The following is a 22,588-nucleotide window of genomic DNA, read 5'->3' on the forward strand; positions in this document are numbered from 1 at the left end:
TTGAATTTATATATTGTAGCACTGTTGATATATTAATCTGTATTTCATTTTATTCGGGTTTTTACAAAAGATAGAGATCTACGAATATCAGATAAGAAGAAAAAACCCAAAAATAGTCTTTCTATCAGTTATCTTATCCACAAAACTGAAAAAATCATATGGCATATGGTACCTTTCAATTGCGAAAAATATATAAACAAATACCGCCTTCAAAACGCAGTCCCTAAATAAAAGGCGATTTCTTATAAATACCCTTTTAAGGTATCAAATTTTGAAGGATATCAGCAAATATATACACGATTATAGAATCCTCTTAGTCTTAGTTCTAGACAGAGATCTAGAGTTCAGATGAAATTGCTTTGGATCTCATATTTGGTATTATATTGATATGTATTCCATATGTCTTCTAACAAATCGTTCGTATTTGCTAAAGTTATTTTAGAATCACTTGCTAAACAAACATCTAGTATCGACTCACCTGTAATTCCGATTCGGTGACGTCGATCTCACCACGATAAACAAAATCGATGATGGTTTTCAGGTCGGTGAAAATAATGTCTGCGGGCAGGATGATTGTGGGATGTTTGCACGGGTTCTCGAGCAGTAGTTTTTGGAAATACGTCGAACAGGCGGACAGGACGACCTGCAGTTGGGAACACAGAGTTTGATTAGCTTCAGTTTCTATAGTATATATAAGAAGTAGTTTATGGAGATACTATACCTTGTGCGCCTTGAGGGATCCGTGCTCGCAGGACAGGGTGACGTCCACGAAGGAGAGATCCTCGCGCAGCTGCTGGAACACTGACGTCATCGTGTTCTGGTAGTTGTTCCAGCGCAGGCTGAAGTACTGATGTCCTCGAACCGCTGCCATTTCGATGTTTCTGATGGTCGTATTCGTTTCAAGCCTGCTGGCTAAATTTCTGTTGCCGACTTCTGTTTATGCTTCTGGCGTGCTCAACACGCTGGCTAAAGGTGTGTATCCAGTAGTATCCTGCTGGAAAAGCGAGAAATGCGAGAAAAGCACCAGTTTAATGCGATGGGATGGCAAATCAATCAATACAGACTTTAAGGACCACTGGCTGCATCCTCCTATCTGAGTTCCTGGCGAATTGCCGTCCCCGATGCAACTGAACCGCCAGCAACCACATGTTGAAGACGCCACAAAAGGAGTCGCAGCCAGTCGGTCCATTGTGTTCGAGAGCCTTACAGCCTCGCAGCCTTGCAGACTTACAGGCTTACAGCCTTACAACGAGTTGCGGGGGGAGGGTAGGGGCGGGCAGGTGGGGGGGTGGATAAACTATGCCGAAGACAGGTAGGAGAAATATGCTGAGGGAGTCGTGGTCGAATAGCAAATGCCCTACATGGTAATCCATTAAGTTGAATTAATAGGGATAAAAACATTTTCAATGATTTTCAAACCGAGGCTTAGGCACTTTAAAGAGATTCGAATCAGAATATCCTTATGCACTTGACTTTTCCAATCTAATTAGTGTAAAATTAATGCAATGCCCGACGATCAAAATTACTAGTGGGTTAAGATAAACATTTTATCTATCTAAATTTGATTCGTTTCGATCGGAATTTGTATTTACGCTCAAAGCTCAAGAGCTCAACGAATGGCAACTATTTGAACTTTATTTAGTGCTGGTCATGTCGCCTGTTTTGTTTTGCACATTTCCATGTAAAATGTTGGGCCAGCCCCGAAGGAAAAAACCGAAACTGAAACCAGTTTTCAGTGAAACTTCATTTTCGCATGCCCTTTTAAAGGGTATGATAACATAGTAACTATTTTACAACTAAATGAAGAGGTATTTACAAACGAAAAGCTCTATATGCACTCGATTTTCAATTTAAAACACGTCTTTGAGTTAAAAAATTCAACATTGAAAAGCTGTAAGTGCAATATTGGGGATATAAAATCTAATTATTATAAACAATCGGTAGAATTACAATGTACATTTTTATGTGTTTTCTTTTAAAATGAATAATTTTCTTAATTAGACATGTTTAAATTCTTGATACATCGCACTTTTAAACTATTCTGCATCCAAAGAAAACTCCTAAAGAGTATCTGGAACCTGTGTTTTTGAACTGAATTCCCTTTCTCGTTTTCAATGGCACGTTGTGGTGCTGCAAGTTGTTTTTGCTAGTTGGGGCATTGTCAAAAAAAGGAAGGAACATAAAAAAGAATAATAGGAATGCTGAAAGGATGCTCGAAGAGGCAACTTGCCGTGTAAATAAAATGAAAGGCAATGGAGCGACGAAGAGGGGGAAAAAGAAGAGAAGCCAACTTTTGCTTGCAACTTCCAATGTGGAGGCTAGAATGCAACCACAATTTTATGTCGAACAATAAGTCCGATTTTCAAGGGATTTTTTTTATTACAAATTTACTTCTGCAAAATAGAGGTTTTTGATTATTAACAGTTTATGTCTATTTACAACTTTCAAAGGTAAAATAATATTAAGCTGCACATTCCAAATATCTTTTTTCTTAACTTAAAGACATTTGTAAGTTGTAAGTTTTTGCTTTACTGTATTCGCATTTCGTTTTCGCAGAAGAGTCGCAATCAAAACAAAACGCGGCAAGAAAAGGTGTGCAAGAAAGAGGAAGAATAGGTGTTGCCACCCACTCGAAAATCGGCGGGCCTCTTTCCCGCTCTCTTTCTCACTCCCCGTTTTGCCCAGAGAGACTTATCATTAATCGCGCATTATGCGGTCCGTTTGTTCCCGTTGCTGCTGCTGCTCTTCTTCTTACTTTACTAGACCAATTCCACGTTGTTTTTTTCCCTGCTATTGTTCGTCCCATTGTTGCCATCTACCTCACGCACACACATGCAGCGATTTGCCGCCTTTTGGAGTCTCTTCTTCTGCACTTTATCCGTCTTCCTCTTCATCTGTGCATGTTTATTTGGCAAATGGATAATGTGTGTTCGTATTTTTTGTATGCCTGTGCAATTGCTTTTTCACTTTTTCTTGCTCTTTAATATTTCTTTACTGCACTTTATGTGTCTACACCCTACCTGACCTACGGACGGCCTATTGGTTCTAATTAAATCTTTAATATAACATTAATGATTATGATAATTCTATTATTTTGGACAGGTTAAATGAAATATAAATGCATCTAACTTACATGATATTCTTCAAAAGAATGAGTTATACTTCTGTTCATTTTATTAGCCACCTGGTAAATGATGATTAAGTAACATATAAATACATAATATACATATAAATAAATGTCTTAAGCTAACATATCAGTAATTGCTCTTGTGATTTAGAAAGGAAAATGAATTGCTTAAGCACCTTGCATAGTTTAATGGGTGAAACTGTGGTATATTTAAAATTGTCAGTTTTTACTAATTTTACTTGATTTTATAAAATACAGAATAATGCAGTCCACTGTGTACACTGTGACCACTATCAAACCCTTTTATGCCCACTGTGGCATTCCAGGTAAACCAACTTCGTTTTCGTTACATCTCCTCTTCGCCAGTGCATGGTGTGCCTGCGAGGGAGCGAGACACCCATGTGGCGGGGAACAACCGACGGCGGGGGCACAACGGGAAGAAGAAGAAGGGGGTGGGGGGCAAAGGCGCAAGACAAATGACAGCGCGCTGCGAAATGAGTGAGTGGGTGAAGAAGAGGCGAAACAAAATGGATTTTAAACATTTTTGTTTTGATTATTATTGTTCTTGTCCGTCGCAAAACTTTGCAAAGTAAAAGGGGCGAAGGGAGCGCAAGAGCGGAGAGCAAAGTAAGCATGAGTGAGAGAGGGACTAGGGGAGAGAGTTGGAGAGCGGTGTAATGCAAATGTAATGCTGAACAATTGCATTGCCAATTGAAACCAATTGAAAGGTTTGCAGTATTTTGCAGCTTCTGCTTTATATTATATGCACCCATTTTATTGCACTCTGCAAACAACAAATATGTTTGCCTCTTATTTTTAGTTGAGTTTGTGGGGCCGCTGTCCTTACCTTTTCGCTATTTATATTTGATTTTCGCTGCTGCTGCAATTTGCCGCCTGCCTTTTTGCATAATAATAGAGGAAATACGTCAAAGAGTTCCCGTTACGTTGCGTTTTTGTTGTTGCTTCTAGTTTTTTTTAGTGTTTTTATCGTACTGCATGCGTATTGACCGCCAGTTTTGTGTTGTTTTTGCAGCTGCTTCTCGTGTGTTTTTTGTTGCTTCTGCTGTTTTTTGTTTGTTCGCCTTTTTCCGTTTATTTTTTCTTTTTTATTTTAAATCAATTATTGTTCGGTTTTTATTTTTATTTTGCGCTACGCCTTCTGCTTCTACGCTCGCTCACTAACACACGCGCGCACGCACCACACGTACACACACACACACGCATTGCGATTGGTTTTTCATAATTCGCAAAGCAAGAAACTTCAATTTGATTCTATTTGATTTTACTGGGCTGGCACGCTGTCGCTACATATTTTTGCCATTTGGCTAACCATTTGCATTGGCGCCGCACTTTGACCGCTTCATAATGCTTCGATTAAATTTGCCAACCGCGCTTTTCCGCACTCTTTTTCGCGCACGCACCGAATTTCGCTGGCAAAACGGAATTTAAAATAATAATTATTTTTTCAGCTCGTCGTTCATCGGAGTGCTCGTGTTCGCCATTTTCGTGTGGCGCTACCAGATCGTCGCAAGGTGCTGCAAGGTAGCTAAAGGTGCCTAAAGACTGAAAACAACTTCCCAACAGTTTTTAAGCCATGGGTTATTTGCTTTCAAGTTGAGTTCGAACTCTTTTTCATGTTCCATTGTGTATAGAACTGATTTATTTAAGAATTTTCTGATAAGTTTTTAACTAGGTGGCATCGCCTTATCGGGTCTTCTTTGCTTCGCCACTTGTGTCAGCTAGTCGTCCTGCTTGCACTTATTGCATTTGATATATTGATTTTTTTGCTACGGACTTTGATTTCGGCGCGTAAAAAGCGAATATTTAAAAAATAAAGTAATTATATAGAGTACGTTTATTAAATAATGTATCTTAATATATTTATTTGAGTTCTTGTAAATGTGAAATCCTCAATTTCAGCTCACAGTGTTAAATAGATTTTGTTGCTTAGGCTGTTTGTTTTGTTTTATTACATAATATTGAACCACGAAATACAAAGTTGAACGTTTTTCTTAACACCTAAAAAAAATTAAGAAAGCAATTTCGTTACGTGTTTAGCTATAATTTGTTTCTGCAACCATTTGTAATTATTTATTAATTAATAAAATTATTTTTTTACATGTAACATACATATCAGATTTGCCACCTTGTTACACACTGAGCTCAACGATAGCTGGTTGCTATGAAACTATCGATAGGCGTTATATTTGATCGATAAGTTGGCGGGCACTCCCTTCGAATTCAAAGTAAATATACAAAATAAAAACTCGATCATTACACTGAGTTTTAGATACCCGTTTAATGCTCCTGTGCGTGCAAGTCATGATTGCTAAAATGCCGAAAACTCGATGTGTTTATAATGAGCAAATAAATATTCGCCACCAACAGTGCTCGTATATGCATAATGAAGGCGAAGCCATTCAAATGAGTTGCACTTTTTCCGCTGCCTCAATTTGTATAAATATGTGCGAGTGGGTGGGAGTCGCCTAGCCCCCATAAAAAACCATAAAAACGAAGCTAGCATACAAAACGACTGCTTTGCAGCGTAAACTATATAGCTTATGTATCTTTATATGTATCTATATACATATGTATCTGTATATGTATCTATATTTGTATCTGTATACGTACAGATTTGCATTTGGATGCGTGGAGCCGCGGGTAAAAGCTAATAGCTAATGGAGAACTTACGTGCCAATTGACATTCATGAGTCCCAAGGCCGAATACATTAAAATAATTGCATGTTCTAGCTCCCCGGCCATAGAATAGTGAAGCACAACATCGGAAACAACAGCAAACACGCATAATTGTATCATGATCGGGTGGGAAATTAATTGCCCCGCTTTTCCCATTTTCCAGTGCGGAAAAATCGATCGAATGTAGGCCTTGGAAGGGGGCTGGAAGGGGCAACCCATTGAGGTCGTTCCAGCAATTGACGTGTGCACCTATTTACCCGCCGAAAAGCACGCAGCTATGCTATGCCCAAGTACATACATATGTATATAAGTACATACACTGCATATGTACACGTATGCCATATAATTATAGGCGCACATAGGCCACCAAAATCCCGCCCTCTGCCCCCCGACAAACCCACAAACGCACCCTACTCCATTCGAATAACGCCACTCGCCAGCCCCATAAACATGCTACATGCACCCAAACACACACACATCGCACTTGCTTAGGTACTATACTTGCACCGCGGATTGAGTGGCGAGTGGAACTTTGTCGTGTCACGAAGATCCGTAAGATCTGGAGATATATAAGTATACTTGTCCCAAAATATTGTACAAGATATTCAAAACATGTGCTACACCTTCACAAATTTAAATATTTTTAATGCATTGAGTGAAGTGATCGTGTCACGAGGCTGAATTTTTGCGCCGTTCCGTGAGATCTGAAGATCTAAAAAATTATAGAATAGATTAAAAACACCCATACGATTTTGAATATTTATGAACCAATGGTATTACGTTACTGCTAAATATTTTACAGTGCATAAGAACAAACAATTTTATAACTTTTGAAGATGATCTTTAAAGTGTTTCCATATTTAATGAATGGATTGGGGAAATAAAATTGTTTAAGACATAAATTACATTAAAGAAAGCTAAATAAAATTAAAGAATTCTAAGGATTATACAAATCACTAAATTAAGTAAACTTTAAGTTAAAGTAAGTTATGAATTAATAAATGAAAAATTAAAATTAAAATAACCTATTATAAAACTAGTCCATATACATATAAAGTTGATTTTATGTTGTAATGTATTGTTTTCAAAGTAAGCCTAAACCAATTTTCATAGATAAGTTCAACTGTGGACTCAATGGTTCCATAAATATTTATATTGAAATGGGCACTGTGTTCCCCAAAGTAATCCAAGTTAATCAGTATTGATTTAACATATTTCCCCGTTCCCCCTCAAACCAAAAAAAAGAGACTCGTCGACTTGCAGTGCCATCTCTAAAACACACACACGCACGGGTTCCACAATTAGAGAAGGACAAACAAACAAAACAAAAGATCCCCCACACCAACAACAACGGCAAAAACAACAACAAAGAGGCCACAACAACAACAGCAACGGCAATTGGGATCGAAATGGAAACGGCGCGCTGCTCCAAAAAAAGCATAAAGCACGTAAATGAAAAATCCACAGAGAAAGAGAATGTGAGAAAGGAGGCGAGAGAGTAGCAGAGAGAGAGGGAGCCGGAAAATGAGAGTGAGCGCATTAAAACCGCGCTGCTGCAACAATTAATGCATATTAAGGTCAGCTTTTTGCCCTTCTTCGCCGCTTAGAAAAGCAGCCAAGTGCGGTCCACAGGTGGCGCCAGTGGTTCTAAATCCGTATTGGGATGACAAGCGTAATCTTCTAAGTTTTACCACAGAAACACATAGAAATTGTTGGTTTTGAAACTTTTTATTTTTTAACGTTAACAAAATTATTGAGTAATTGTGATTATTTTAGCAAAAAACTGTAGTTAAGGAAGTGAATGCTTGTAAGTTGTACTCAAAACAAATAGAAATTGCAAAGACAATTGAGGCATTATTAAATAATTTTCTATTGATAACGGGCTTTAGTTATCGCACTTTTGACAAATTATTTGAAAACATGTGAATTATAGGTCTGAAATGTTTTATGCAATTGCTGATCAGCACATGTAAGAACAAGTATATACATTCGATGTGAGAGCCAATAGTTTTACTTCAGCACTTTTGGAGCATTTGGGTGGAATTTTGAGTTGTGAAAGATCGGTGGAGCGAACAAACATAAATAGCGCTGATTTCACGGTCGATGATCCACAAACTGGGCTCCCAAAGCAGATAAAAGCGATGCCAATGAACATACATACAGCCCACTCGAAAAGCCGAAAAACTTCTGTTTTTGGCATGGAAAAGAAGCAACAACAACAGCAACCACAACAACAACAGCATCAGCAACAACAACCAGTTAACAAAAGCCACAGTTTACAGAGCGATTGACGTCATTTGGAAGGTTTATAAATTTTTTTTTCTATGGAAAAGTTTATGTAAGTCTGTGGGCAGAAAATGTGTGTGCATGTGTGCGTGTATGTGTGTGCGGTTGTATTAGTGCGCGTGTTGGGCGACAAGTGCGATGCATTTCTTGAATGGTGCGCATGCACTCACCCCTTGGCCACCCCTTTTCCCGCCCCTGCCGCCGCCCCTTCCGCCGAAAAGCGAGAGAGCGAGGGAGAGAGCGCGCGAGAGAGAGGGAGTCGAAGAGCTTTTATGAGTGTGTGCACAGCAATTTCATGTCATAAGTGCATAAAAATTGCAAGGCCCTGAAAAGCGGTTCGCTTCACATGACAAACATTAGATTTATCAGTCGAGCTCTCTCTCTCTCTCTCTCTCTTTCTCCCTATCGCTCTCTCTCTCCCCCTCGGCTATCGCTGTCTCTTTCGTGGTCGCTCTTGCGCTCATTATCTAATGTTCACTTTAGAGGTTTTTGCTAAAAAAAAAATGCAATAGTTAAAACTATAACCTGCCCTAGAACTTTTTTTACCCTCTAACTTATGCACACACGCGTAGATAAAAAGTTCGTATGCAATCACAGTGGTGGCCAGCGGAATAGTACCTTCCAGTTGCAACACTGCCAACTGAGATTACAGCTGTTGCGAAGTGTTGGGAACTTAATGTTGGCTTGGAAAGTCAGTAGCATATTTTTATAAGTCCTCAAAAATAATTAATGCTCATTAGTAAGACTGCATAAAGACTTTTACGACACATAAACATTTAAATGATTTAACATATTTAAACGTGCCAAAAAATGAACTTTAAAACTAACCCAATAAAGAATGTGTATCTAGTTGAGTGGCAATTGCTGTAAGATCACATTCGACTTAAGATCTAGACGTAGTTCAATTATAATGATATGCTGAGATTTATAATTTATATTTACCTAAACAAAACTTACAGAGTCCCCGTGTGTCTTAAAAAATTTTAAAAATATAAGTAACAAAGGTGAACCGAAGCAAATGAATAATTATTCCAAAAAGTAGTAATTAAGCAATATTTCATATATTTTGTCAATTGACGGACATATAAGTGCAACCACACTTGTTGGGCATTTGCTATCTGGATTCTAGTTGCAGTTTTTGTTGACGTGTTTCATTTTCGCAGCGAAGCCCTTCAATGGATGCACACACAAACCTACACACACACACAGCCGCACTGCCCAGGTGTGTTTAACTGAAAGGTAGAGAGCTAGCCTCTAGAACTATCCACGTGCATATGTGCATACTGTATGTATGTTTGTACATATGTTTGTATGAGTGGTGTCTAAGTATGTACATATGTATATATATGTATGTATAGGTTTTGCACTTTAGTGCATTGTTTGCTTTTTTGATATTTAGCTCAACTAAAGTAGCTGTGATCCCCAATCGAAGCATTAAAAGCCAATCAAAACACTTACAACCTAATGCAGATCGTTCGGGAACTTTCAGCTTTAGATTTATAATATTCTTAAATGGAAATGGAAGGGGTTTTGTTGGGGAAGGCTCTCCTATACATAAGTTTGAACGCTTAATTAATTAGTTATTCAGTGCTGATTTGAAAGACGTTATATCATAAGGACCATTTCTATCATAACTCTAATTCAAGATCTTAGCAATGATGATGTAAAGTGTCAAAAATTATATGGAAAAGTTAATATTAATATGTGTTTTATAATTCTAACAACCTACCATCTTGAATATGAGAGTTACAAGGTCATGTCATGTGAATTCGTCATGAAAGTGACACCATTTCCATATTTCTTTTTTACCTCGGCTATGACATAACGCTTAAACTTTGGTAAAGAGTTACCAACAATATGCAATTTAGATTTAATAGTCGGTGCAATTAAGTGCGGAAACAAATTAGCTGTGCTTAAAAGTTGGTTTATGAAGACGAAAGTCTCAATTTCAATCTTATATGTACATACATATGTGCTTTAGACAGTTATGGTTAAAATTATAGTATATCTTTTATAATTGACAGTATAACTATAACTAGAAAATCTTATAAAATATATAAAAGAATTTGAAAAATTAAATACAATAATTCTGGTTAAACCAATATTAATATAATATTAGTAGATCAATAAATCTAATCCATTTAGGATTCACAATATTTAAAAAACTCAGTTCATTTCATCCACGAAGTAGCCATTTTAAGCATATGAGCTAATGCTCCTCATACAAATCCTTCTCCTTTTCCATCTATTTACCTTCGCCTTCATCCTCGTCTCCACTTCCTCCTTCTTAAGCGAAAAGCACGCTTGGCAACACAAGTGAAATGTAAAGACGCTCCAAGGCGAAAGGTGAAAATGAGAGCGCAAAACCTGAGCATACTTCGTGGCGCTTTCGCGCGACTCTCTCTCTCGCACTCGTTTACTTTCTCCCTCTCGTACTCTTTTTGTCATCATCCCTCCGTGCTTTCTCTCCCCCTTTTGGCACGATTTTGGCTCGTGTGGATCTCGTGCTCTGTGTCACTCCCCCGAAAAAAAAGAGGCACCCTAGGGAGGTTAGAGAGACAGAGAGAGAGAGCGTTAGAGAGAGCGCAAGCAGTTATCCCTTCGATCTGGGGCTCGCTTGTTGTTGTCTGCGTGGAATGTGGAATTGGAATAGCGGGATTGCGTACGCCTCTCATTTAACGTTATTTTCAGGGTAGTTTTCTGCTCGCTAGGCATGAAGCTCTATTTGCCGCAATCAATGTTCCCTCCCGACCCCCGACCCCTAAAACCTGAAAACCCCCCTGAAAGTGACCTCTTTTGGGGTGGAAATGGTCTCGGCTTCGGGGATCATCATCATCATCATCATCGGCGCATTGTAACGAACCGAAGTGAACTTTTTGGGTTTGGGTTTCACAATTTGGCTGTTCCTACAACTGCATCTTGTTGTTGCTTTGTATGTTTTGTGGGCCGACATGACAACGTGAAATTTATTTTATTGTCTGCCCGTGTATTCCATTTCAAAGCTTCAAAGCATTACTTTTCGCTGATGCGCCCTCGGGGCGAATCGGTGAAGCGCCCACACCCATCTCCAAAAATGTACAACACACACACGCACACACTCACATGTCCGGACCGCAGTCCAACTCCCCTAAACGTAACACCCTGAAAACCGAACCTTTTTATGTAGATCTTGTGATCCATTACAATAGGTTTCTCTATTATGAGACGATACGATCTTCCTACTAGTCAAGTTTATTTTCGTCAATAAAAGTTATTTAATCTGGTATTTTGGAATCATATTTTGCAATTACCCTTATTTAACAGTATTCTTTGCTAGCCCGAAAACGTTGAAATTGGACTTATACTTATACCTTATACTTTTCTAACCCAACTTTATTACAAAATTTGTATAAAATATAAAAAAAATTTATTTCAAGGTTTTGAATACGATCTTAAGGTAAATCGCAATACCCAAAAATATATAAATAGTACAACTGTTATTTAGGCAGCTTGATCTTTGCCTACCACTTATTCAGCAAGTTTTTCAAGTCCTCTTTATGTTAGATCCACTGTACGTGTTCATGTATCCCATAGCTCGGGATCGTCAAAAGCTCAACATCAAAATAATTTTTAAGCATGCTGTTTTTTTTCCTTTGGCATGCAACTTTCTATGTGTGTATAAATCTTTTTTATATGTAATTAACTTTTATTCGCGGCTTTTGTTTTTTTCCTTTGGTGTCTCTTTGTTACCAAAACAATTGCCAAAACTTGATTTTCAGCATGTACGAAAATAAGTGCTTACGATAACCGTGTTTTACCAAAAAAACGGCAGCCGCAACAGTCATAATTTGGAAACTATAATTGCGCATCCCAAAATTCTTTGCATAATTAGCGGAACGAAAAAATCCGAAAAATTGGCCATTTGGTGAATTAAATAAATAATAATAAATAATTTTAAGTAAGAAGTTTTTTTTGGCACCTATTGATTCCATTTCATTATAAATTTGACTTTTGCATTTTAATATATTCCTGATAAATGCCGTTTTTAATGCCAGAAGCTTTACTCTAGATTTACTCCAAAGTTGGCAAAGAATTGGCTGACATCATGAAAATTGGAAGCTGCGGCCAAAGATCGAAAAACCTAAAAACTTGTTTACCTTCAGTTTTCGGCTGCTTTTTTGGCAACATTTTTTTCCATTTCCGAAGCTGAGGTGAAGTGAAAACTTGAGCCGTCTGTCAATCTATTTAAATGCAAAACTCTGGAGATCTCTAGACTTAACCAAATTTCTTTTAACCCATATAATGCTTGCATTATACTCATAAAAAGATAATTATTGTAGTTATTATATTTACTTTTAGAACACATACCTTTAGGCATTGACACTAATTTTAATATCCTTCAAATACAGGACAATAAATACTGTTCAAAGATTTTTTCAAAGCGATTGAAAGTGTTTTAAGTTCGAATGTAATGCTATGCAATAAAGGGTTAAGAAAGCATTTAACTCGATTTCCGTGGCACTTTTCTCGAATAAGCCAAGTTAAAACGCAGATATGTGTGAGTCATTGATTGAGTGCATGAGTATTCTGGGTTTTTACCTTGTTTTCCCACCATCATCTTCTCGTTTTCTTGGGCTTCCACTTCACTTCCATTCCGCGGAATGGCGAATACAGCTGTTCCATACAAATTCCTTTTTCGCGTTTAATTTTAGCCACAGAAATTGCACGGGGAAAACAAAAACAAAAAGTGCAAGAACAAAAAATGTTTATTTTCGTACTGTGCTCGAAACTCATTTACATGCAAACACACACACACACAGTGACAAACAAGACAGCCGACGAAGAAAATGCAAAGGGAAGCGAGCAAAATGCGTGGGACGCCAACTCTACACCCCGGGCCACAAAAAGAGGGCTAACCTTAAAGGAGTCGCGCTGTACACGTGCCCTGCAAATGGCGTCATCACGCCTTAAAATTTGAAACAAAGTTTCCCAAGCTTTCTAAAACTAGATAAGTTAATAATTAAGCCAGAGTATTTGGGTTTAAACGTGCATATTGCAAAAGAGCTTAATTCATTATATAGTAGCCCTCAACTTCGATCATCTGCTTACAATTTCATAGGCCTTTCATCATTAATAGGTAATCAAAACTGAAAGTGATACTTATTATTTATTTTAGGGCTGTGCACTTGCTTTTAAAACTATCCACACTTTTCTATACTCATTCACGAATCAATCATTGATCAGATCTTCAAAGTCTTTTGTTTTGTTAGAACTATAAGTTCACACTTTTTATATATTTTTTACATGTGAAGATTTATAATATAGTATTCGGTTTGATCGCTTGATAATTGGTTTCAAGATCACTTCGATGAAGACTTTAACAATAATTTGTAAGTATAAAGTAAAATAATATATGTATAATGGATTGATGGTATTATACAGCATATCTAAAATAAGACAAAGAGTCGGGATCTAATAACAATTCCCATATTTGAAGGGCAAATTTAGCTATAGTTGTCATTATTACTACCATGTTTTGTGGTCTTACGTTTAGGGTACCTCAAGATCGATCACTTTTGGATCGTAATCGCATTGTTTGCTCCCCCCACGGATGAAATTCACATGCGAATGCAAAATGCGAATGCAAAAGACGAAGTCAGCGGGGGCGGCGCAACATGGCCACAATTTGTGTAGTAGAAGCCACAAGAACATACAGTAGACTCACCCCATACCCATTTCCATCCCCATCCCCATGCCCATCCGCATCCCCGTCCGCATCCACATCAGCACATGCAACCCATCGGAAACCGAGGAGCCTCGAAGCCGAGAGCAGATGTGCGGCGTTTGAGCTCCCGCGTCACCGATCCCATCCATAAGCGAGCAGGAACCCCCCGAAAGTGCCTTGAGTTTTCCCATTCTATGCGCCCCTACTGCCCATTGTTGTGTGCTGTTCCTCCATTAATCTGTTTTTCGTGTATATCATACATGCATTTGTTTTTCGTTGCTCGTGAGTGTGTGTGTGCGTGTGGGTTTTTTTGCTTTTCGCTTTTTGCATGCTCATGTTCATTTCCTTTTGTCAATTGAATTTAATGGAGTTGAGTGGCGACCCCATTGCCTCCGTATGGGTGAGTATCTGTGTGTGTGTTCGTTCGTGCGGCCAAGGGTGGAATGGGAATGTGGGCAGGGAAGGGAGGGAAAGGGAAGGGCATGGAATTGATCGATCAAGTTGATCAGGGGAGCGTGCAGCGATCGTGTGCATAATGCATACTTAGGGGTGGTTTTTCTCCCAGAGATCCTGATCTGCAGCTGTTGGGTTTCACTGTTTTTTTCCTTTTCCTTTTTGTGTCCCTTTTTTTCTGTTTGGGGAGAGCGGGAAAATCGACGAATGCAACCCTTGGGGAACTGGATCCTATAGCTGGATCCATTGCACCCGGTTTCCACACTAAGCCACAAAAGGGGCGATTGGTAACCTATTTTAGTGCCCATCTGTGGATGTTTTTATTTTGCCTCTACGGATCATAAAACTCGGAAACCTGTAAATGCACATGTGGCTAATATCTAAGTGTACAGCTTTCCATTATGCCAGCAATCATCCTAAAGTACGGAAAAATATTAGCTTTACACCTAGAAAGTTTTACAAAATTAAAGACTATAACTTTAGCATAATGAGCCATAGAATATAATTAAATTAACTTTTTCAGATGGTATTATCATAATAACTTCATGAGATACAATTTCCCTTATAAGAATTGTTATGAATGCCACTATGAAAATAATTAAACAGATGTAAATAACGCAACTAGGACATTGAACACTCAAAATACAAACTTAACAAAGGAAACTGTTTGTTTGTTGTTGATATTTATCCATGCTGCAGGATAAACAATTTAATCCCGAGCATTAGACGAAGTTGTAGCATTTTCTCGGTTTCAAGGACATGATTAATTCGCCGTGTAGGGGATGAATGCAACTCAACAGTTTTTTTTCGCCAAGTGCCAGCCAAGTCCCCTGTGAGATCGCAGCTGACGTTCAGTTCAGTTTCAGTTAGGTTCGGTTCGTTTTTGCACAAACGCAATAAAAAGGGGGGACGAAGTGGGACCACCAACCCCTGGCGGCAGGATCTGCTAAGTGTGCGCGTTCGCATTTCCACCCCGAAAGGAAAAAGGACAGTGCCACCCTCGCACCCTCCCGAACTCGAGACCGAACGACCGACCACCCGCCGACCATCCGCTTGTGATCTGACTGACGCTCCCCCCGCCGTTCACCGTGTTCGGGGTTTTAGGGGTTGGTCTTTGGTCCTGACAGCGAGCTCGAAAAGCTCTTTGCTCCGAGCAACCCCCCAAAGGAAATGGGAAAAGGACAAGGGGAGCGGAGCGGACGGAGAGGGGGACGCAGACGGGGAGGGAGCGGCGGCAACATCCGCTCGAAGGGATGGCGGTCTATAGGGTTGCAACTGTGCTCGGAGGGGATCATGCTTGGCTGCCGCTCGATTTCTGGGCTATGCAACGCCTGTCGTTACCAGACAGCCACCCGACCAAACGACCACCCTACCACCCTCCCTTCGCCTCGCCTGCACCCCTCGGGCATCCTCCCACCCCTCACAACGCGTCCTTGCTGCCAGTAAAAGAAGCAGGGGGGATGGGAGTTTTCCCAGGACTTGGCTATTTTCGGGCCTAGCTTAGGTATAGCAAATTTTGTTGCTTTGTTTTACCAAAGCAGTTGGTCCACATACATACATATGTATGTGCTACTTAATCTTCTCAGCAGCATGAGTTTCAATTAGTTAGGGTAATAATAGGTATATAAATATACTCACTAAATACATAAGAAGATATATACCTTACATACGTAAATAAGTTCAATAGAGGAGTCAAAAGTTCATGAAATAGTTCTTGTTTCTTGTAAATTTGTCGGTTTTCGTTGAAGCAAACAAAACCAGGAAATGTAAGATAACCTGCAACACCATAATCTTATCTGTAGGTCATGTTGTACTGAAACTATACAGCCGATTTGAAAGAAAATAATTCCTGGTTCCATAGGTACATAGTTATGGGCAATTGTGAGGGTTTTTAGATTAAAACAACTAGTATAGGAAATACCAAGAGTGGGAGTTTAAGGATATAAAAAACTACTATATGATCATGATATCTGATATTACAAAGAGCCCACAAATGGTTTCCAGAGCTGCAGTCTCACATTCTCAGGCTAATCCCTAAGTTTATCAGCAGCATCGAGTTCGGATTATATGTATCTGCACAATGCCAACGCAAAAGCATCAGAAGTGCGGGGTATGGAAAGCTTCGTTCCACTCCAGTTCTCTATGGGTCGATGGGTTTTCGTGTAGGGTTGGAAAATCGATGGTCTTGGGCGGATCGGGAGTGGAAATGTGCGCAGTTGGCAATCCGATAGCGATGATGATGATGATGTTGGGTATTTTTAGGGGTTTGGCTTCCTTTCACTCTGATTAAATCGCTATTGTTGCCAATTCCATCTGCGTATCTCCTTCGCTCTCTGTGACCCAAAAAGTAATGAGCATAAGAAGAAAAGAATTTCGAATTGAAGCGGAAGAAAACCAGAAAGTTCCATTAACAACAAATATTTTTGGCAGCCTCGATTTTTGTGCTCTCCTCAGTTTTTATTTTTTTTTATTTATTTTTTGGGACCGGGAAGCTGAGTAACGGGGGCTTACGGGTTTCTTTTCCGATTGCGAGCGAGCGTTTTTAGAAAAGCACAGGCCATCTATCACCCATGCACTAGAAAAAATTTCGATATTCAAACCGCATGATGAATTACTTTTTTAGTGGGCTGATGAGTCTGCTTTAATCTGCAACTTTGTAGTTTTATTATTATGTCCAAATATTTTATTAAAAATGAAAAAAAAACCCTCTTTTTCAATTAAAAACTCTATAAAGATACAACATAATTTTGAATTCGAGCTATAAAAATGTTGAATCTTTTAGTTATGATCGAACATGATCAGTGGCATACCAAGCATAAAAAAGCTTATCTCGAATTATTTCCTCTGCGCGAAAATCGCTCTGAAGAGAGTGAGGGAGAGAGAGATACAGGGCTATAGAGACGGAGACACATGCTAATTCTATTTTTTGTTTCGAGTTCGAAATGAAAACGAAGCGAAGCTCAAAAATTCGAATCGGAATTGGAATTGGTATTGGAATTGGGAGCTGTGAAAAGAGCGGCGCGAAATCATAATGGAAATCAAAAATAGCAACCAAACGCACACACACACACACACATGGGCAAACAACGAAGTGTGTGGAAAGAAAAGCCACAAAAATGTGTTCGACGAAAATTGTTGAGCAAAAGCAAAGGCGGAAAAAATTTCAATTACATATTGACTTTTGGTTATTTGCTGGCGGCTTGGAAATGGCTTCGAATTTTGGTGTGTTGTGTGAAGTCACAGACTCCAGTTTTTTGTGCTTTTTTGTCGTATTTTACTTTTTCGAGCGGGGTGCGGCATAAATTTTCACTTTGCCAGGCGGCAACCCAACAACAAAAAAAGCAGCGTAGAAGTGTTGCCAAAAATACAAGACACACACACACACAAACACTGGAATTTCGAATGCCAAACGAGTTTTGGAACTCTTGTTCCTCTGCTTCTTCTGCGCTCGGCGAATATTTTCTTCGTCATTCAAGAGGCAACAAAAAAAAGCATTAAAAAAATAAACAAAAAGCGTTGAACAAAATTTCCAACTTTTATTGTTAATTTCTTTGAGCACAGCTTTTTAAGCTGCTGCGCGGGCGTCGCCGTCGGCTGCGCTACACTGCAAAAAAAAACAATTAGTAAAAGATCTTTCAAACCACCTTTCCCATTCCAACGAGTTATTTGTTTGCTTTGGCAGCCTGTTAATGAAAAGAAATCAGAAACAAATGGATCTAGAAGTTACTTTCATATTGCCAAAAATGTATTAAAAATAATGATATAACAAATTATAATTAAATTCATATTACACGATACACGATACTTGATCTTTAATTTACATGAATCCCCAAATAAGTCACCTACGAAATATTTGATAATTTTTTGTAATGTACTTAGCTTAATAAATGAGTTAAAAATTATTGAGTACAAAAATTTTTATTAAGTAAAATCCATATTTGTCGCCGTGTATCAGCATTATTGTTGTTCTTGTCTTTCGTGTAATTATGGTCTTGTGTTGACTTTTTTATACATGTATGTATATGTATGTACATATCTATGTAAGACATATATGTATTTGCTCAAATCAAGTAATTATTTATATTTAAGCATCAAAATCAAGTTTTGGCAATTGCTAATGCAAGACGGTGGTATAAAATGGGCAAAGATTTATACGAATGTACATATGTATGTACGCCGTGTACATTGACGATTTTATTAGAAAGTAGCAATTGGCAAAACAAACAGATATGCAAAATGGTAAAATGCAAAAAAAAAGGAGTGGAACCATAAATTGAAAGTTTAATCTTTTCTTGACACCTTTCTACTGGCCCAGCCGGGAATTTTAATTGCCTCGCTAAAAATAATGACAGGTGTCTGGTGAATTATCTTCTTCAGCTAAAAGCATTTATTTCATTTGTAGTAAGATTACCTAATTTAGCTTTTTATGTATTTACAAATTTTAATTTCTGCCTCCATGGTGAGATCATTTTAGGTACCGAGAGAGCTTCTTAAAAACATATTATTTAGATACAAATTGAAAAATTAGTAAATATAGTTTCCCCAAAAGTTGCTCTTGATATTTTAAATTCTAATTAATAATTAAGTACTAATTACATTTATTTCTAATCAATCTTCTTATGTATCTACATATGTACACTTGTATGGACATATGTATGTATGTATAGATTTGTATGCACGATGCTTTTTACATATGTATGTGTCTGACTGTTTTGTAATCTCTACAACTTGAGGAACCTATGTACATAAATTTTTTTACGACCTTGAAATTTTTATACCCGTTACTCGTAGAGTAAAAGGGTATACTAGATTCGTTGAAAAGTATGTAACAGGCAGAAGGAAGCGTTTCCGACCATATAGACCATATATTCTTGATCAAGATCAATAGTCGATCTGGCCATGTCCGTCTGTCCGTCCGTATAAACGTCGAGATCTCAGGAACTACAAAAGCTAGAAAGTTGGGATTAAGCATACAGACTCAAGAGACATAGAAGCAGCGCAAGTTTGTTGATTCATGTTGCCACACCCACTCTAACGCCCACAAACCGCTTAAAACTGCCACGCCCACACTTTTGAAAAATGTTTTAATATTTTTTCATGTTTGAATTGGTCTTGTAATTTTCTATCGATTTGCCAAAAAACTTTTTGCCACGCCCATAAACCGCCAAAATCTGTTATTGTTAATGACTCTCCTTCGCACTTCCACTAGCTGAGTAACGGGTATCAGATAGTGATAGCTATCACTCTTGTTTAATATTTAAAAATTTGTTTGCACATTTATGTAAGTAAAGATTTACAGTAGCATCTAAATTTATTTATGATTACGATTATTCAATCTAAATAATAAGAAATTATGTTCATATGAAGGTATACATGTGTCATATGTACAAACATATGACATGGAACTTAAAACTCTAGTTATCGATGATTAAAATATCTACATATATAAGTATAAATATATATATAAAACTGTTTCCAGCATTTTCCATACACTGTACGTTTTATTTTGCGATCAACAAAGCTTTGAACGTAGATATGTGTTTATGTATGTATGTACACAGAACTCCATGCATATGCCATATTTTCTTATATACCAACCGAAAAAACCACATTTTCTTTGCCTTTTCATTTAGCGCGACTTCCTTTTCCACCTCCCCTTCTTCTTCTTTCTTTTCTTCCCCTCGTTTCCCCCGTAAAACGCTTTTTTCCAAGCAGACAGTTGCAAAAAGCAATCAACTGTATCGTGGAGTGTCCCCATCCCGCTCGCACTCACTTGTTCTAGCGCACGAACGATCTTCGGATTTTCGAATGCAGCAGAAAGAACAACAAAAGCAGAAACTTCGTGCTCACACACACACACGCAAAGCCTATTTCTTTTTTCGACTTTTATTCGAACTTTTTTGCAGCGATTTTTCAGTAACAAACGGCAACTCTCAGGAATAAAATCATCGTCGCTCCGCTCGTTAAATTCTCGTTGCTTTCCCACCCACATACAAAATCAGGATAAAATTGTTAGTAGCTTAAAAAGCAGCGCGGATTGCATAAATTCAAGTGGATTACCGATAGAAAAAACTTATTCAGAAAAAACCACAATGTGATGTAAAATATGTTTTTGTGTTGAGTGCATAACTATAATTTGTTGTAATTAAAGTTCAACTGCAATTGCGAAGAGACGTAATAGATAATAATTCATAGGTGTTTGTGAGTGTTAGTCCCCTCTCCTGTGCGTCGTGTGAGAAAGAGAGAGAGGGAGAGAGAAAGGGAACGTGACCGAGTTGCCATGAAAACTCAAATGGAAATTCAGGTGAGCGATTGTCAAACGACGTGATGTTATGCGGAAACTATCATCTCCATAGGCTCACTTCATATGTACACTCCGTAGCCGCCGAAAAGATCTGTAAAATTTATGTTTTTGCCACAGAGACACTCTTCGCATCAATTAGTATTGGTTAGAGCATTTGGCGTGCGTGTAGAATTTCGCACAAGAATGTTAATTTTCCAGGCGAAAACCCAATGAAACCGTTAAAAATTAAGGTACATATTTAGGTACACATAATTTGTACACAGAAATTAGAGAGAAAACGCGCGGCGATGAAGTCATGCTGGAAGCCAAAAATAAATCAACGCCGATCATAAAAACGTTTGGAGAGTGCACAAAATGAAATTTGCGCTTTTTAGTGGGAAATGCATTGCACTCGCACACAAACACAATCTTGCATCCCCCTCGCACACCCTTAAAATGCTGCAGAGCGAAAAGAAGAGAGGTGTCGGAGCGGGAGAGAGAGAGCTTGCTCGGCAACGGTAATTTTTACCAATTCGAACATTATGGCTTCGCTTTGCTGCGAAAAAAAAATCGAGCAAACAAAAGCTAAAGCAACAACAAAATCTCGCCCCTTGGTGGGAAACAAAAACAATACCAACTGCGAATGATATTTTCGAACTCCGCCACATATGTATGTGCAACCAGAGTTGCCAGCCTTACTCGTAGTCACTTGCAGCTTACGAAGTTCTATTGAACAACTTTATTAATTAGTACGTACGACTCACGTGAAAATCGTTATGAAGAATACTAATTACCACCTAGAGACTAACCAAGTAAAAATTCTAAATTATTAATATTCACTTAATATTTACTTTTTGTAATTATATTTAACAGTGTCGTATCCAACATTAATCATTTTTAAAATAGCACAAACGTCAGTTAGTTTTTTTTTTTTAATATTTGTAAATTATTTGAGAACTTAATGTCCGCATGATTTTTAATTTTAAATGACAAACATAATTTAAAGTTAAAACCTACTCATTTCTTTAGCTTATAACAACATTTCAATTTATTCCTTTTTGATTTTGCAAATATTTCAGCTTTATATATAATAAAACGTATTTGTAAACTGCTGATCTAAGGGATGAATAATAGATAATTATCTTCTATGATGTGTCCTTTTTCTTTACCTCACCCCCGATTTTTCGATCTTTTCCTGTAAATTGGCAACTCTACGCGCCAAGCATACAAAAACCACACGTATGAAGAGGGGAGGAAAACAGGCGACGTCAACTCATTTTTCGAACTCACACTCTTCGGGTTTCGCTTCGGCTTCGTTTCCAACTCTCTCGGCGCTCTTCGGGGTCTCTGCTTTTGGGCACCTTTCGTTTTTTCGAGCGCCAGCGGAAAGTCGCGTCAGTCGTCAGTTTTTCTTCAGTGGCTTCGCGCGTCCGCAATTTTCAGTGTGTGGTGCGTTGTTGCTGCTGCCTACTCTTTTCTTTCTGCTCTCCACGGCAGCGGGAAAGGAAAATACATACACATGCATACAGGGCCCCATCACATACAGTAAAAATAAATTCAACTTTATTGCTTTTCCCCCCGTCGCGTTATCGTGTGTGTGTGTGTATTAGTATTATATATATTTTACCATATATATATGGCTTGGAAAAGCAACACCAAAATTTGATATGTGCAAGGTTTATTGACGACTACGTGCTGCCTGTGATTCTATTTCGGTGTGTATATAAAATTGATCAATAATGTTGAAACTACCGCTTAATAATATACAATAAGAACTTGCATTCGAACTGTACCTGGCAATTATTTGCTGAGATTGTGTGTGTTTTTGCATATCGAATCAATACTTCCAGTGGTGATTCTATCGATTTTTCCCTATGCTGACTTCTCGGGAAAAAGCTTTTCACCAGTGCACGAAAAGAGACAGACACAGACAGAGCGGGAGAGGGAGAGCTTTCCCACAAAATGCAACGCCGAAGTAAATGACGGGCGGTTTTCATTAATTTTCACACACGCACACACTGCCAGTGGCGCACTTTCC

The 22,588-nt window shown here is 38.3% G+C and overlaps 2 protein-coding genes and 1 long non-coding RNA gene across 28 annotated transcripts in view; 1 reads left to right on the forward strand and 2 right to left on the reverse strand.

Annotated features, from left to right (window-relative positions):
* Positions 1-4,641, reverse strand: part of LOC6529385 (broad-complex core protein isoforms 1/2/3/4/5) — a 51,669-nt gene extending 47,028 nt beyond the window's left edge. For 2 of the 3 annotated variants that reach the window (XM_039372892.2, XM_039372890.2), the window contains exons 1-3: positions 3,975-4,640; positions 722-994; positions 479-643 (exon numbers count right to left, since the gene is read on the reverse strand). In XM_039372892.2, coding sequence (XP_039228826.1) covers positions 479-643; positions 722-871 — 315 coding nt within the window. In that variant the 5' untranslated portion in view covers positions 872-994; positions 3,975-4,640. Of the gene's footprint in view, positions 1-478; positions 644-721; positions 995-3,974 lie in introns of all 3 variants that reach the window. The other variant, XM_039372891.2, reaches the window with a different exon arrangement.
* A 15,541-nt stretch (positions 4,642-20,182) lies between these two features.
* The window catches only part of LOC6529386 (longitudinals lacking protein, isoforms F/I/K/T), a 60,321-nt gene continuing 57,915 nt past the window's right edge, over positions 20,183-22,588 (forward strand). For 5 of the 24 annotated variants that reach the window (XR_006245130.1, XM_015196834.3, XM_015196851.2 and 2 more), the window contains exon 1: positions 21,952-22,265. The gene's annotated coding sequence lies outside the window, so the exon portion shown is untranslated. Of the gene's footprint in view, positions 20,572-21,949; positions 22,266-22,588 lie in introns of those variants that run through there. The other 19 variants (XR_001454176.3, XM_015196846.3, XM_015196826.3 and 16 more) reach the window with 13 other exon arrangements.
* LOC120320956 lies at positions 21,560-21,858 on the reverse strand. Its single transcript, XR_005560467.1, has 2 exons — positions 21,725-21,858; positions 21,560-21,666 (listed from the first exon to the last, which is right to left on the reverse strand). It is a non-coding gene; the product is annotated as an uncharacterized LOC120320956 (long non-coding RNA).

The sequence above is a fragment of the Drosophila yakuba genome, chromosome 2R (genome assembly GCF_016746365.2).
Source record: "Drosophila yakuba strain Tai18E2 chromosome 2R, Prin_Dyak_Tai18E2_2.1, whole genome shotgun sequence".
NCBI classification, from domain to species: Eukaryota; Metazoa; Arthropoda; class Insecta; order Diptera; family Drosophilidae; genus Drosophila; species Drosophila yakuba.